At 35.1% G+C, this 15,479-nt stretch overlaps 1 protein-coding gene and 1 non-coding gene across 3 annotated transcripts in view; one reads left to right on the plus strand and one right to left on the minus strand.

Annotated features, from left to right (window-relative positions):
- Positions 1-15,479, minus strand: part of GABRG2 (gamma-aminobutyric acid type A receptor gamma2 subunit) — a 110,426-nt gene that overhangs the window by 57,965 nt on the left and 36,982 nt on the right. For both annotated transcript variants that reach the window (XM_029942906.1, XM_029942905.1), the window contains exon 6: positions 15,177-15,314. In XM_029942906.1, the coding sequence (XP_029798766.1) occupies positions 15,177-15,314 (138 nt within the window). The remainder of the gene's footprint in view (positions 1-15,176; positions 15,315-15,479) is intronic.
- Positions 12,851-12,957, plus strand: LOC115295024. The gene has a single exon (XR_003910258.1). It is a non-coding gene; the product is annotated as a U6 spliceosomal RNA (small nuclear RNA).

A 15,479-nucleotide genomic window follows, 5' to 3' on the forward strand; every position in this document is an offset into this window, starting at 1 on the left:
CTTTTGGGGCTCCTGGGTGGCTCAGTTGGTTGTGTCAAACTCTTGATTTTGGCTCAGGTCATGATCCCAGGGTACTGAGATCAAGCCTCGCATCTGGCTCTACACTGGTCATGGAGACTGCTTAAGATTCTCTTTCCCTCCTCCCCCTTCTCCCTCTCTCCCTTCCCCTGTCTCTTTCTCCCTGCACCCCCCTCTCAAAAATTTTTACTAAACAAATAAATAAAAGTTTAACTCTTGATCCTTAGAAAAGTGAAAACATTGAGTTTTACCCACTTGGCTCTCTCACAAACCCACAGCGACTCTGAGATTGTCAAATGAGTAGGTCTCTTATCAACTTTAGGTGAAAATTAATTAATCCTAGGGAACATTCAAATTTCATTTTCCTGTGCCTTCCACTGAGTGTAACTTTCATTGCCCTTTCATTTGTACATTTAGCCTTGATCTTTCATAATCAGGTTCCCCCCAAGAGAAGTAAAAAAAGTCAGAATTTTGCATTTTGTGTTCCTTTAATAATATCCTTCATTTTGATTAGCTTGTTATCCTCATCAAGTCCTGATGACAAAATTTGATCACAGGGACCCAGGACTGAGAGGCAGGAATTGAGTCATACTCCCAGCCTTGCTCCATCTGGTGCAGAGATCAATGATTCAATGATTCATTTTTTTTATGCCTTAATTTTCTTACTGGCACAAAGACATATACATCTTTAGGCCTTACCTTTGCTGCATGATTCTGGAACTTCAGATCTAGAGGAAGCCTTAAAGTAATTGTTAAAGTGATGATAGTGATGCTTTGGCTATGTTCTGCACTCCCAACATGTTACAAAGCACTTTCACATCCATTATGTCATTTGATTTTCCCCACACCTCTCTGAGAAAGGACTCCCGTTAATGCCATGCACATCTTACTGACAGAAACTAAAACACAAAGGGATAAAAGGATTAGATCAAGGCAATGCAGCAAGTTAGACACAGGCTCCAAGTGGAACCTGGGTTTTAAGACTCTTATTTTAGGTTTTCTGTCACCACTCCATGAGATTCCAACTAATAATGTATAGTTACACTATCAGCAGTGCTATGCCACATATAACTTATTTCTTAGACAGCACTGAATGCTACATCTTCTGCCAATATAGAAGTAGAAATAGGTCCTCTTCTTAACTCAGTCATTTTTTCCCTCTTATTTTTCTTCATTTTATTTTACCTCAATATCTGATAGATGGGAGAGGACCTGCCCATAAGCATTTGAGTTATAAAGCTTAGAGAGAGGTTTGAGAGCTCAGGCCAGCCATCACTTTTTTGAAGTTTATTTTTCTTTTTAATATGGGAAATAAGGACATTTTGAGTAGGCAATTATGGAGTCTCTTTGACTTGCATGTTTTGTCTTTATTACATAACTGCAGGATTGTTTGTAGTGTAGAATGCAAAATAATGAATTTCCCGGATGCATTTAGCAAGTGTGTGTGTGTGTGTGTGTGTGTGTGTGTGTGAGAGAGAGAGAGAGAGAGAGAGAGAGAGAGAGAGAGAGAGAGAGAGACAGAGAGACAGAGAGAGAGAGACAGAGACAGACAGACCCCAAGCTGGTCTTGGTCAATCAACATGTCAGCTCAACATCCTTTCCCAAATCGTTCCAAAGTCACTTTGTGGGACAGCTATTAAAAGAGCACTCCCACACACACATCTGCCTTTTTGGACAAAATTCAGCTTTCTTTTCTTTTTTTAGTCTAAATGTAAGGTTACAAAAGCAAACAGAAGTGAATCATTGCATCAATCACCATCTTCTATGAACTTTCAATAAATTATAAATCAGTTTTCTTTTCTCAGTCATTAAATATGCCTGAGATCTTCATGTAGAAATATATGTATTTCAAGGGTTATGGAAAGGAATGAGAAAGAGAAGAAAATACAATTATATTATCATCATATTGTCCTCTATTCCCAAAACTATTCACAATTTTCTAGGCATTTTCAGAGAACATAGCAACTCTCATAGGGCAGTTATAATTCTTACATTTTACGGATAAACAAGTGAGGTCTAACAGGTTCAATGATTTGCTCAGATGTATAAACCTATTAAAAGGTCAGCTAGGACTTAAGGCCAGCTCATCTCACCCTTAACCTAGTACTATTTCCTTTCAAATTTTACTAAAAGTCATGTTTTACTAATAGAGTGTACATGTCATTATGTTCAGAGTTTTGAGTCATAGAAAAGACTTCTAGTAATAGCATTTTAACTAGCCTTTTTCAAGATGTTCCTGTTACTTTCTCATTCTTATCTTTGTAAAGAAAAATAGACTCTGAGACATACAGTTATCAACACTCGAAACTTTGCCATCAACTTGAATAAGAAAACATATTGGGTTTTTATGGTATGCCAGGGGCATGAGGCACCTTGAAAACAGGTGTTTTCTAATGTACACTACACACACACACACACACACACACACACACACACACACACACCTGCTCCACACATCTGTTCATGTGAATAGCCTTTTGGCTTAATAAAAAGGAAATTGCTACTTTCAACAAATGAGACTCCCCAAAAAATGCTATGGCTCAGTCTCAGAGCACAGGTTCAAACCCTGGCTCTGCCGCTTCTCAGCTACATGATCATAGAAATAAAATTAAGGTCAGTCTTCTAAAGCTCTTGCAGGTATAGTCAATAATCCTTGTAAATCCTTAACCCTGAGCCTGGCATCCAGGAAAAGCTCCATAAAAGCTGACTTGAACATTCTCATCATCATCATCATCATCCTCATAACCACTAACACCCCCTCATTATCAATGACTCATCTGTATGTAGATTAATAGGAGCAGATCTTAGGAAAACAATATCTCTTATTGCTCACTTATTTGGCATCAGCCAATAAAATTAACATTCTATTTTATACTAGCTTCTTGTTAGATAAATGGCCACGAAACAGTGGCCTGGGGAAACACATGCTTGTTGATTAGCTGTAGTTCTACTGATAAGTAGCCACACAAAATGTTTTAAATTACTGTTACCCTATACTTCATGTACCTCACCTATAAGAGAGGGATAGAATTACTTTTAAGAATGTTTTGTAAGGGAAGGGTTAAAATGATAGAGTTTTATTAAGATTAAAGGATTTCAATTTTACTTGAAGCTACTCTATTTGTACTCTTTTCTTATACAAGACTTATTACAGATTTTTTTTTAATCATGACAAAGTAACAGCAATCAAGACAGCCTGACCTTTTCATTATTTTGTGGTCATTCTTTATTAAATCATGTTCAATTACTTCCTCCTAGTGACAAGCGGATGATGCTACTTTATTGTTTCTTAGAAGTTACACTGCCTAATATCTGTAAAATTTAATTTAGTATGGGACCAATATTTATGGACTTGTTTTCTCAATGTAATTAATAAAGCAGTCCCAGAAGTACAGCAGGGAAAATCCTGCCCATGTTTATAAAATGTGACAGTTCATATCACCCTACAATTATTTCCATGGTTTTTTCCATTGTATTTTTTCATCTGCTCCTTCTGAAGCCAATTTTAAATAAATGGGAAATCATGACTGGGTCATTACAAAATAAGCAACCTTGACCCAAAACAGTCTTTTTTTAAAGAAAATAAGTCTCATGGAGTACCTGGGTGGCTCAGTCAGCTAAGCATCTGACTTTGGCTCAGGTCATGATCTCATGGTTCATGATTTGAGCCCCTTGTCAGGCTCTGTGCTGACAGCTCAGAGCCTAGAGCCTGCTTCAAATTCTGTATCTCCCACTCTCTTTCTGCCCCTCCTCTGCTTGCACTCTATCTCTCTCTTAAAAATAAGTATTAAAAATTAAAAAAAAGAGTAATTTTCAGAATCAGAGATATTTAATGGCTGGTTTCTATCTTCTTTGACAGTTCATCATTCCTCTTCCTTGCTAATGGGGGCTTTTTTTCCTGCATTATCTTGAGCTACACCTGCTCACCTGGCTAGGGGGATGGGCCATGAATAGTACAAAAGATTAGTAAATTTTGGTTATGACTTTGCAGTTCCAGGTATTTGTTATCTCTTTCTACCAAGTCTTTCCCTATAAAGGCCTTGCCCAGTGGCCCTTTGTGTAAGAGAAGTGTGTATTCCACCCCATGGGTAATAGGCTTGTCTACATGACTTGCTTTGGCAAATGGAATGTGAGCCAAATCACTTATGCTTATCAAAGCAGAAACTTTAAGAATCATTTTATTCTTCTGCTATTTCATGCTCAGCCATTAAAATAACATGCCATAGAATGGAATATATATTTTTTTCAGTTTTAAATCACTGATATTTGACGGCTATTTGGCTACCATAGCATAGTCTAGCTTAAACTGACCAATACACTTCAATTCTGCCATACTAGTTTTAGATAGACAGATGATAGTCGGCCAGGAAGCTAGATAGATGCAATCACAATAAAGAGAAAACAAATTACATAGTAGATAAAGAATTGTGGCCAATGGCAAGTTCCTTTGCAAATACAAGTTCAGAAACAGGCCTGGTGTTTGAGTCACTGCTACATTAGGAAATGAGCCCATCAGGAAACATGACTGTCTGTTTAGTGACTTACTTTATGATCTTGGACAAGGTCTCTCTGGACACTTTTCTATAAGATTGGTTGTACATAATAACCTCATCTGGAAAATGGGCATTGCATTATAGAAATATTGTGAAAAGTTAATGAGATGATTTATACGAAGAGACCTTACAAATGCTAATACATCATATTATTACTTTAGAAGTGGTAGATCAATACTATTTTAAGGGATCACCAATTCTCAGCACTATATCTATCTGCCAAATTTATAGAATTAAGCTCTTAAAAATAAAATACATTGTGGTCATACTGTGCACTCTTGAGGGCAAGTGTTCTTTTTGTTGAAGGATACCAAGTACCTCTTGTTTCTCTTTTCTGAAAGCCATGCCATAGCCACTGTCCTACCTTTGCCCTCTCCTAATTCCTTATTCAGAATTAATGTAGTTCACATCCATCTCTCTCCTCATACCCACTGTGGGCCTATTTTTCTTATGCCAAATTTATTTTTTCAGACCTTAACTAACGTACCAACCATCTCTATGGCAACACTCTGGGCCTCTTGCCCCCATGGTTACCAGTGAAGTTCTCTATACATGACAAATAAAGTAGATCTGTTAACAGAATAAGAAAACACAAGGAAGTTTTTGCTAGGAAGTTGTGGGGACATAAATGCCCAACAGAAGTTTGCTTTATAACAGAGCTGTCAAATATCAGGAAATACCGCACAACATTTTAGGGGTGAAAGGAGCTTCAAATTCATTCTAGTCTGATTTTTTTTGAGACAAAGAAATTGAGGGTCAAAACAAAATATGACTGCTCGAGGCCATTCAGCTATATGATAGCAAAACCACGAAGGCAGCTCTTACATAGAAATCAGTTTTTGCTCTCTATCCAGCTGTCTCATTTCATCCAAGATATTAAAAACAGAGCTTTGTGGCATAACAATAATTGTAGCAATCTTCAGAAAAGTACAACAGGAAAAAGTGTCAATTGACTATGCAAGACGGCTAATCAATAATGTTCAGGAAAATTGCAACCAAGCTTTTACATGCTTAGGTGTGAACTGAAAAAAACAAATATGGACAAGACCAGAGGCACAAATGTCCATCTATATAACTTCATAACTTTATGTTTATTTAAACACATATATATTTACATTTATTTATTTATTTTTGAGAGAGAGCGAGCGAGCGAGCAAGGAAAGAGTGCATGAGCAGGCTCCACACTGTCAGGCAAGAGTCCGATGTGGAGCTTTATCCCATGAACCATGATATCATGACCTGAGCCAAATTCAAGAGTCGAACACTTAGCCAACTAAGCCACCCAGGATTTTATTTAAAACCCATCTACCACTTAAAGTGGATTTGCATTACATATGCTAGATATTTATGACAAATAAATCCAGTTGTAGAATACAAAGAAGCAAGGGAAACACAGATTAGTCAGGTTCTGGCACTTCCCTGCAAATCACTGTCTATTTTCAAGCAAACCTTGGCTGAGTAATAGTTTTCACATTTATTTCCTTTTGCCTATTAAAAGTAAAAAACAAACAAATAAAAACTTCATCTGCATGCATACATAAGTGCTCATTTGGAGATTATCTTTCATTTTCCCAGTTTTCCACAGAGATATAGATGCACTTGGTTTTTCAAAATACAAAAACAGTAATTGAAGAAAAAAGACCCAAAGCCCCAAAAATACAACAGGGACTTCGATAAACTGCAGATGATGTACCTCACCTTTTCAAAAATGTTATAATCGAACACTATTCAACCGTGTACAAATGAAAATGAAGATCCAGATGTTTAAAATGTAAAAAGATGTTTAAGATTTTCATATGACTTTACCTCTTTTGAGTAATTTCCCTGTAAGTAAAATTACAATTGGGCTTTATCTTCAAGATTTAGCCCTAATATTTTACTTTTCGCTATCTATCTATTTCCACTCTCAGTCACTAATACTGGGAACAAGAAATCACCAGCTAAGAAAGTACAGTCATTAGATTGTTATAATTGGTGTCCATGATTGCACTGTCTAGTTAACAAGGAGCTATTACACAGCTCATGAATTACACATTGTCTTATATGTTATGTAGCTCTTTCCCACTTAGCGATGAAATTCCAGGTGCTTGGGACTGTAAGTAATGTGACATAAGCATGCTAGAAATCGTGTTTGGAAACTATTACAGTGAACTCAGTGGTCTCAACTGAAGCTTTATCTCTGAGCAAAGCCACTTATTTATTGTACTTCAGTGTTCTCATAGAGCTGATAGAGAAGCACATAAGGGCAAAACAATTAGGTTTGTGATAGGGATGGCAGAAGAACTCTAATTTTAAGAAAATGCTACTTTTTAGTATTCTCTTGTCATTATTCTAAAAGATAATGCATAGCAAAGAAAAGTTAATTTTGGGGTAGATAAATTTGAAGACAGATATGAAAAATTAAACATTTATGATGTGACTGACCTGTTAATGAGAAACACTGTTAATTTAACAGTGGATATATCAATATATAAAAAATAATTTAGTCATGTTTAACATATTTGTCAATTATCTTTTCCTTGGGCTGTTCTGACCTATTTCTGCCCTTCAGGAATGAACTATTCTTGCTTTTCTAAATGAGATAGATTACATGAAAGGCAGGTGGGCATGGTAACAAATTCTGGTCAGTCACAGCTTATAAGCCCAGCAAATTCTTTTCTGGGTTGTTATGCACTGCAATGTGCTGTGACCTTTTTAATAAACTTCTTTAAAAAAGTCAAATATTAAAGAAAAATAATTCTCTTCATTGCCATTTGCTTCCCATTTCAGTTTCTGACAAGCTTAAATCTGCATATCTACCATGCTGAATAGTATTATTTTCTGAAAGTGCAGAAAAAAGATGAGGAAATTAGTCAATAGCATCAATCAGAGTGAAAGGAATCATGAATGAGTTTGTGTGGAGAGCCCGATGTCTGGAGATGTAATCTCTATTATTTCACATTTTTATATTTTAAAAATCATTTAATGTTTTACATTTATTTGGGGCAGCAGCTCGACAGGAGGGCTCTATTAGTCATATCAGTCACACGGATGAATGTGCTTTTTAAATATATCAAAATAGGATTTTCAATTGAATTAGGAAACACAAAAGACAGATAAAAATTAACATCTTGACCTGTTTAGTTTTGACAGACTATCACAATAAGTTATTACCCCCCAAAATTACTGTAAATAGTCATGCAAACCATTTATTAGGTTTTCTTTCTTCTAAGAGCAAACAGCAAGTATACTGGATCTGATAGTTTCTTAATTAAGACCATATTTGGATAGTGACCATTTGATCCACTATGCAAGTGAATACTATTAGCTCGTAGGCAGTAAATATGCTTCTGAAAAATGGAAGAATATCATTGTTAAATTGTTTCTCACTTGTTTGTTATTGCTATATAAAATATAATCCCTATTCCAACAAGTTAACATTTTGTTGATGCGTGCATAGGGTTATCTTATTAAGTGGTATGACTTCATTGCACTGTTTGTGTAATATTACATATTATCAAGCTTAAGAATTAACTTTTAATTAATTCACATCTTTACCTAATATGTTTATGAGAGGCAACGGGGTAAGGATTTGGTATCTGGATAAATAACTTGCTTTATTGAATATCTTTGAAAAAATTACTTAGTCCCTCTAAACTTAAGTTGCTTCATGTGTCAAATTGCAAAAGAATGTATTTCTCAGAGGCTTGTTGTGATAAATATGGTATCACACCATGTGCACAGATGCTATAAAGTCATAAAACCCATTGTCCCTTTCTAGCACACAACTGAGCTACATTTCCCAGATTCATTTTATCACCATGGGAACGTACAGCATTCCTGCTAGTGGAATATAAGCAGAAATAAAGTATATCACCTTTGAAGCCAAACAATTTTCCTTAGATTCCATATCACTTCTCTATGAAACCTCTCTCTTTTTCTCAAGCCCTATCTTTGTACTAGGGAAGGTCAGAGGAAACTTGGAATTTAAAATTCTGATGTGGGATTTAAAAAATGTAATATATAGATATTACAGGATTACAACTGAAAAGGCAGTAAAATATAACATTTTGAGTTAACATGTATACCATCATATGTCACTAAGAACATATACATGAATGGGACTGTCATTCTCCTTAAATTAAAAATTTAAAGGAGTTTGTTTCTGCCTTTGACTTGCTTTGAAAACATATTGAAAACTTGATAGAGAACATTCTAGGAAAGTATAATTTATAAATATGAGGTGCTCCTACATTAGGACATCTATGCTGTAACTGTGGTAACATCAGAGGTTCTGGATAGAAGAACAAGAACTTCACAGAAGTATCTAGTCAAATGCATTCATCTTATAAGTGAGGAATTTTCATCCCAGAGACGGCTATTTCTGGCCTAGCTCTCTTTATGTTATTCTTATGTTTTCTTCTCTTGAAACCAAACTTAATTTTTTTCTAAATCAAAGCTTAAAAATAAAATAAAAATCAATTACTGTGAAGTCTTCCATGGATTTATTTTAAGACATGACATTGCTTCAACTAGTTTGAAAGTTTATTATTGACTAAAATGAATTCACAGTTTGTTGTGACTCAAAGTCACAGGAGACTCTGAGATGAAGGCATAGTTCTTTCTCTCATACCAACTAGGTTTTTAAATTTTTTTTTATTTCAATGTCTTCAGAAAGAAAAAGAAAAAATTACTGCTAACTTGTATCTTTTCTTTTCTTTCCCTTAAAATAGTACACCTCCATGATGAGTAAAATTTTCAAAAGTGTCTCCCTTGTTTGCTAAAGGCATCTAAATTAAAACATATCCTGGAAGGTTGGAGCTACTGTTTTTTCTATTTGGAGAATTACTTGAGCAATATCTATATAATGATACAGGTAGAGAAGGTTGGACTTGAGCTTGGTATTAAATAAGGAACACAAGACACAAAAACATGAAATGCATACTACCTATACAGAATACCTCAGGGAGATTAAGGGTATGGGGGGAGAATAGTGGTCAAGGTTTGAAGGAATAGGGTAGATTATAAATATTTTACAAATGAAGCAATGAATATGGGCTTTACCCACAGAACTGGTATTTCTAAAATTGTAGTCTGACCAGCACTGTTGGAAAGTAAGGTAAATTTAGTGGTACATGGACTTTTTATTTTAATATTTACGTGTTTCTCATAATAGAAATTAGGAAAATATAATAAGCACATGGAATCCTAACCAAAATGGTGAATTAAAGACAAAAAAGGTAAATAACATCTAATGTTTATGGGTTTACCAAAAAGTTTATGAGGATATTTCATGAAACACTGAAATTTGCATCCTAGAGAAAATATGGAAGCTTTAATGGCATTCTAATATAGGAAGAATGTGATAGATTCTTTTTGATTCAGGATGATGGTATTTGGATCACATGCTCTCCTTATTTGTCCATTTTTCTAGCCTACATTGTGGGATGAGAATATGAAGGAACATGAAAGAACAAAGTTCTGCTTGATACTAAAAATCATGTAGATAATTTGGTGAACTGGCAATGGTGACATGGTCAGAAAGAACAAAGTCTTATACTTTAATCAAGGAGTAATGGGAATATACATAATAGAATTCTGCACTGCTTATTAAATTGAGGGAAATTTTACAGTTTTATTAATATAATTGTCATAAGCAATCAATTCTGCAATTGCTACTAATCAACAACTCTAAGCATGCCACTATGCTAATAACACGGATATGAAGATGAATAAAAAGAAGGTGTCTATTGTGAAATTTGTGATTTATTGGAATGAGGGGGCAAAACAAAAGGGTAAATAAAAAGTGCCTACGCCCTATAATCCAGCAATTCCACTATTAGGTACTTACTCGAAGGATAAAAATATACAGATTCAAAGGTGGTACATGTAGCCCAATGTTTATAGCAGCATTTTGAACATTTATCAAACTATGGAGAGAGCCTAAATGTCCACTGACTGATGAATGGATAAAGAATATGTGGTGTGTGTGTGTGTGTGAGTATACACATACACAATGGAATATTACTCAGCCATCCAAAATAATGAAATCTTGCAATTTGCACCAATGGAGATGGAGCTAGAGAGTATTATGCTAAGTGGGATGTCACTCAGAGAAAGACAAATAACATATAATTTCACTCAGATGTGGAATTTAAGAAACAAAACAGATGAACACATAAGAAGGGGAGGGGGGAAGAGAAGAGAGACAACCAAATCACAAGAGACAGAGGGTGTGGGGGATGGGCCAGATGACTCATGAGTATTAAAATGGGCACTTGTGATGAGTACTGGGTGTTGTATGTAAGTGATGAATCACTGAATTCTAACTCCTGAAACCATACTGCACTATATGTTAACTAAAATTTAAATTAAAATGAATGAATGAATGAATGAATAAACAAACAAATAAATAAAATTAGTGGGAGGAAAAGTGCCTTAAGCAACACAAAGCAGAAATTATGTCTTCATAAGGTAGGTGAAAATGCTCTGAGGGAGAGTTAATGGAATGATAATGATGATGATAATTAGTAATAAAAATATATGTATTCCACTATAGAGTGTTTTCTATGTGTTAGAGAAAGTTTTAAGCATTTTTAATGGAGTGTCTTACTTAATCCTCAGAACAACCCTGAAATATTGGTGATACTAAGCTTAAACATATTAAATAATCTATCAAGCCAGTATTCAAACTTGAGTTGCCTGACACCAAGAGTACACATTTTTAAAAAATTGTTCCACGTTGTTTTGATGGAAGGTAAGTACAGGCCTCATTGAGGAGATGTGATGCTTTTAAGCCTTAAAGTCATAAAGACGGTAGGGATGAGTTGAGAAGCTATTCAGAAGAGAAAAACTAAGATTCAGAGTGTGTATAGGATTGGCTAGTTATATTCAGGAAAATATAGTTTGGTTAGTTCTGTCACAAGGTGGGAAATTATAGAAAACAAAGGCAGAAAGTTCCCGAGAACAAAAACTTATGCTTAATTGACCTACCAAATTCATGAAACATGGTGGAAGTTGTGGTTTCAGGAGACCCACAGGGCCACAGTGGGAATAAAATACTGTAATAATTAAGAGCACAAGTCTAGGAGCGAATCACTTGAACTTACAATCCTGCTTTTGTAACTGATCTCTGTAGTAAAGGAGCTTCTAGATGTCTGTTTCCTCGTCCACAGTGATGTTTTGGGTGTGATGTGTAAGAAATAGGACCACGGACATGAGAATTCAAGTAGGTTGTTTGGATAAAATGTTTGCTACGGTGCATATAGTCAGTGTTCAGTAACCACTAGCCTTTATGACTAATGTGTAAGAGATAGACTGTGGAAGAGAGGGACTGACAGCAGGGACGTAACTTACTAGGCTACCAACACAGTCCAGATGAGAACAGACAACATCCTGAACTAGGACAGTGGCAATGGCAACAGAAAGGAGGACAGTTACACAAGATGCTTCAGAGGCATAAGTGCCTTTGTGATTCATTAGAGGTGGGAGGTAGAGACATGACTGACTGTTCACGCCTGGCTCCCTGAGACAATGATGGTGCTATTCCCAGATGCACCGCAATTATAAAGACATGATGGCTTGGAGAAAAAAATCATGGATGCAGAATCTGTTTTGATATATTGACTGTGAACTAAAGGTGTTCTTCAAGTCTTATCAATCTAACACCAAGGCAATATTTTTCTCAAGTGTGATACAGATGTGACTGTTGGGAAATTAAGAAAATTCAGGTGGTGTGTGCAAGGTGGTCACAAATGACATTGGATTTCATGATGAGAAGATTCTTTCCTGTAAAATGGTCTTTCTACTCTTCTGTTTCCATCTATGAAATGTTTTACTTTGGTGCCAGCTGAACTTTCCCATTTCTCAAATACTGTTTTTTCTCTCATTTTTAATATACTCAGCCTGCAGAACACAAATATATGCACTTAAAATTTAAGAACATTTGTTTGCTTTTCATTATATTTTTGTATCAACTTCTATTGTGTCAAATGTATCTGCTTTTCCAATTATGGTCCTAATATGAACTTTTTAAAAATTCATTTTCCTAAAAACAGTAATAAATCAATTTAAAGAAAAACACTAAGGAATTAGCTGTATAGTCACCATTTAGATATAATAAAGTCATGAGAGGTGAGCTCGAATGAATGAAGGTTAGAAAACCTTGCAGTAGGCTAGATCAGGTTTTAGGCAATATTCTCACCCAGTTTTGACCAAGGCTTCTTAAACTGATATAAATTTACTGTAAGTCTAGGAGAAAATCACATTGTAATAGTGGCTGCAGTTTAAAAGGAGTATAAGTGCTCACTTCGGCAGCACATATGCTAAAATTGTAACGATACAGAGAAGATTAGCATGGCCCCTGCGCAAGGATGACACGCAAATTCGTGAAGCGTTCCATATTTTAAAAAGGTAAATAAATTTAAAAAAATAAAAGGAGTATAAATTTGATCTTCTGATAACTTCCCAAGAAAGCTGTTTTTATAACTTCCTTGTAGATATTAACTAGTTATAAAGCTCTGCTTTGAAGGTAAGAATGGCATCAGAAATCAAACAAAAGGTCATGCAGAAACTTCTAGTCATTACAAAATCATTCATTACAAGAATCAGGCTGCCTCTCAGCATTGGTGTTAAGTTTCTATTCAGTTCTTTCTCTTCACAGATACAACTAAAATGGCACTGCATGCAAAATACAAGCCTGCAGGAGCAGGCAGTGGACAACAAGACCAACAGGGATGCTAACCACCATATTAAAATTCACAACAATTGATGCAATCAATTAAATATCAAATCTGATATCAATGCTGTTTTGCTTTGATTTCCCTAGGAAGATTAATAGCTTTGTGACACGGTGGTAATATTTCTTGACAGGCTTTAAATAAGTAGGTCATTTTCTTCTGGAAATATCTCTTAATAGACAGTAAATACTCTAGATCATTCTTAATATGAAATATGGGGAGGGAATGATTTAGGCCCTGTGACATAAAGTCAATCCTTCCCTCACCACCATTTGGTTTTAATGCCCCTCTGGGCTCAAATGACTAAAAAGACTGGCTAGTCATCAGTTTTGGGGTTCTGTTTTAGGGTGTTGGAGCAATTACAGAAATATGAATATACAACACAACTTAATGCCCAATTTCTCATTCTGGAAGCATGCAGACTTAGAGATTATTTTTACACATGTTCTTCCTTTCACAGATGGAAAACCAGTTCTAAGGCAATCCTAAATCTTTTTTAGGGACCAAATAAAAGACTGTTCTAGTACTTGATGTTCAGGATTTGCAGTGAATAAGGGAACAGAAGGCCACTTTTCAAAAATATACTCAAGCATTTCTTTGACCTTCTTTTATATTCTTTTTGCAGATTAAGAGAGTCGGAGCAATCCGCAAACACTGTTGATAACAGTGTTAAGACCAGATAGTTCTTTGATTTGGAGGATGGTTGTGAAGATATAATCTTAAATTTCTATTTTTGCATATGTATGTACAGTAGACTTAGACTTTATTCCAAGTTAGTCAACACAAAAGTATGTCCTATGAGTTTCAGGGAAAAAAAAAAGGTATGTGTAAATTAATCAACAGAAAACAGCTGAACTCACAGGAATACATATCAAAATACATGGCTTAATAGACCGTAAACTGAAAACCCAGTGTTTAGAATTGAAACTGGGACATATTAAAGTCACTTAATTTTAAAAGGGGTAGCTGGAATAATTTGCATGGAGTATGTCCTCAACATTGCAGAGGGTTCATACTGTCCCCCCAGAAGACAGACATGGTCTCTGAAATAGGTTTAAATTATACCACGTGGCTTTTAAATAAATTCAATTAATAGCATTAAAAGTCATGACATTTGTTATGAAAATAAAGATTTTTAACTTCTTTTAAATAATCTGAGGTCCTGACCACATTAGGTCCCACATTCACTTGAGAAATACAATATTAGTAAAAGCTACTATTTATTGAATACTCACTAAGTGCCAGGTATCATTCTAAGCACTCTCTTTTTCTTCTTTATACACATAGCATGCCTGTGAAACAGGTCTTTTGTCCACATAGTTAATATGGGAGAGTTAATCCCTGAAAAGTTCAGTCATTTTCTAAATACCTATGGCTAGTAACTGATGGAGTTGGGATTTGAAATCAGACCTGTCCTTCATCCATGATAAAGCCAGTTCAAAATATTTAATCACTGAATGGAGAATCACCACATATCCATTATGATCACACTTCTGTATTTGTAGAAAGTTATTTTTCCCTGTGTGATTACTTTAAATGCTGCTATTTCAATATACCATAAAACCTATTTCCTAAAAGAAACATTACACCTACACCTAATAAATATTTTCTGCTTTTAAAATAATTGCTACTTATTTTTGCTTAAAGAAATTAAGCAAATAAATTATTAATCCAATTTTAATCCATTTTACTTCAAACTAATAGAATCCATTTATATTTATCTATTATGCTGGAATACCAATTATAATTTTCTCTGGTAAATTAAAACACTTCATTTAATTTTCTGCATATCATTTATAGACAGATACTGAAAAGTCTTCTGAATTATTTATACCAGAATTTTAACTCTGGAAGGGGCCACTCAAAATTCTTTTCAAGTTCATCTTACCAGAAGTTGTCTTCACTATTTCTGTGGTATTTCTCAGTCCAACAAATGAAAATTGATAAAGCCTCCAAGATCTTGTGTCACCTACTTCAACAGAACTACGCTTCCATTGGTAGACAATTTCTTCGCGTGGATAGCCATCTGACATGAAATGGAAAAGCACATACTTAAAATTATTTATAAATGAGTGTATGTAGCAACCACCTTCCATGAACAAGACCCTGAGGTAAGTATAAGAGAGATGGAGTTATAAGTTAGAAAAGGATGTTGAACTAAAGAGCATCACAATAGAGAAAATAAATACAG

The sequence above is a fragment of the Suricata suricatta genome, chromosome 6 (genome assembly GCF_006229205.1).
Source record: "Suricata suricatta isolate VVHF042 chromosome 6, meerkat_22Aug2017_6uvM2_HiC, whole genome shotgun sequence".
In the NCBI taxonomy this organism is placed as follows: domain Eukaryota; kingdom Metazoa; phylum Chordata; class Mammalia; order Carnivora; family Herpestidae; genus Suricata; species Suricata suricatta.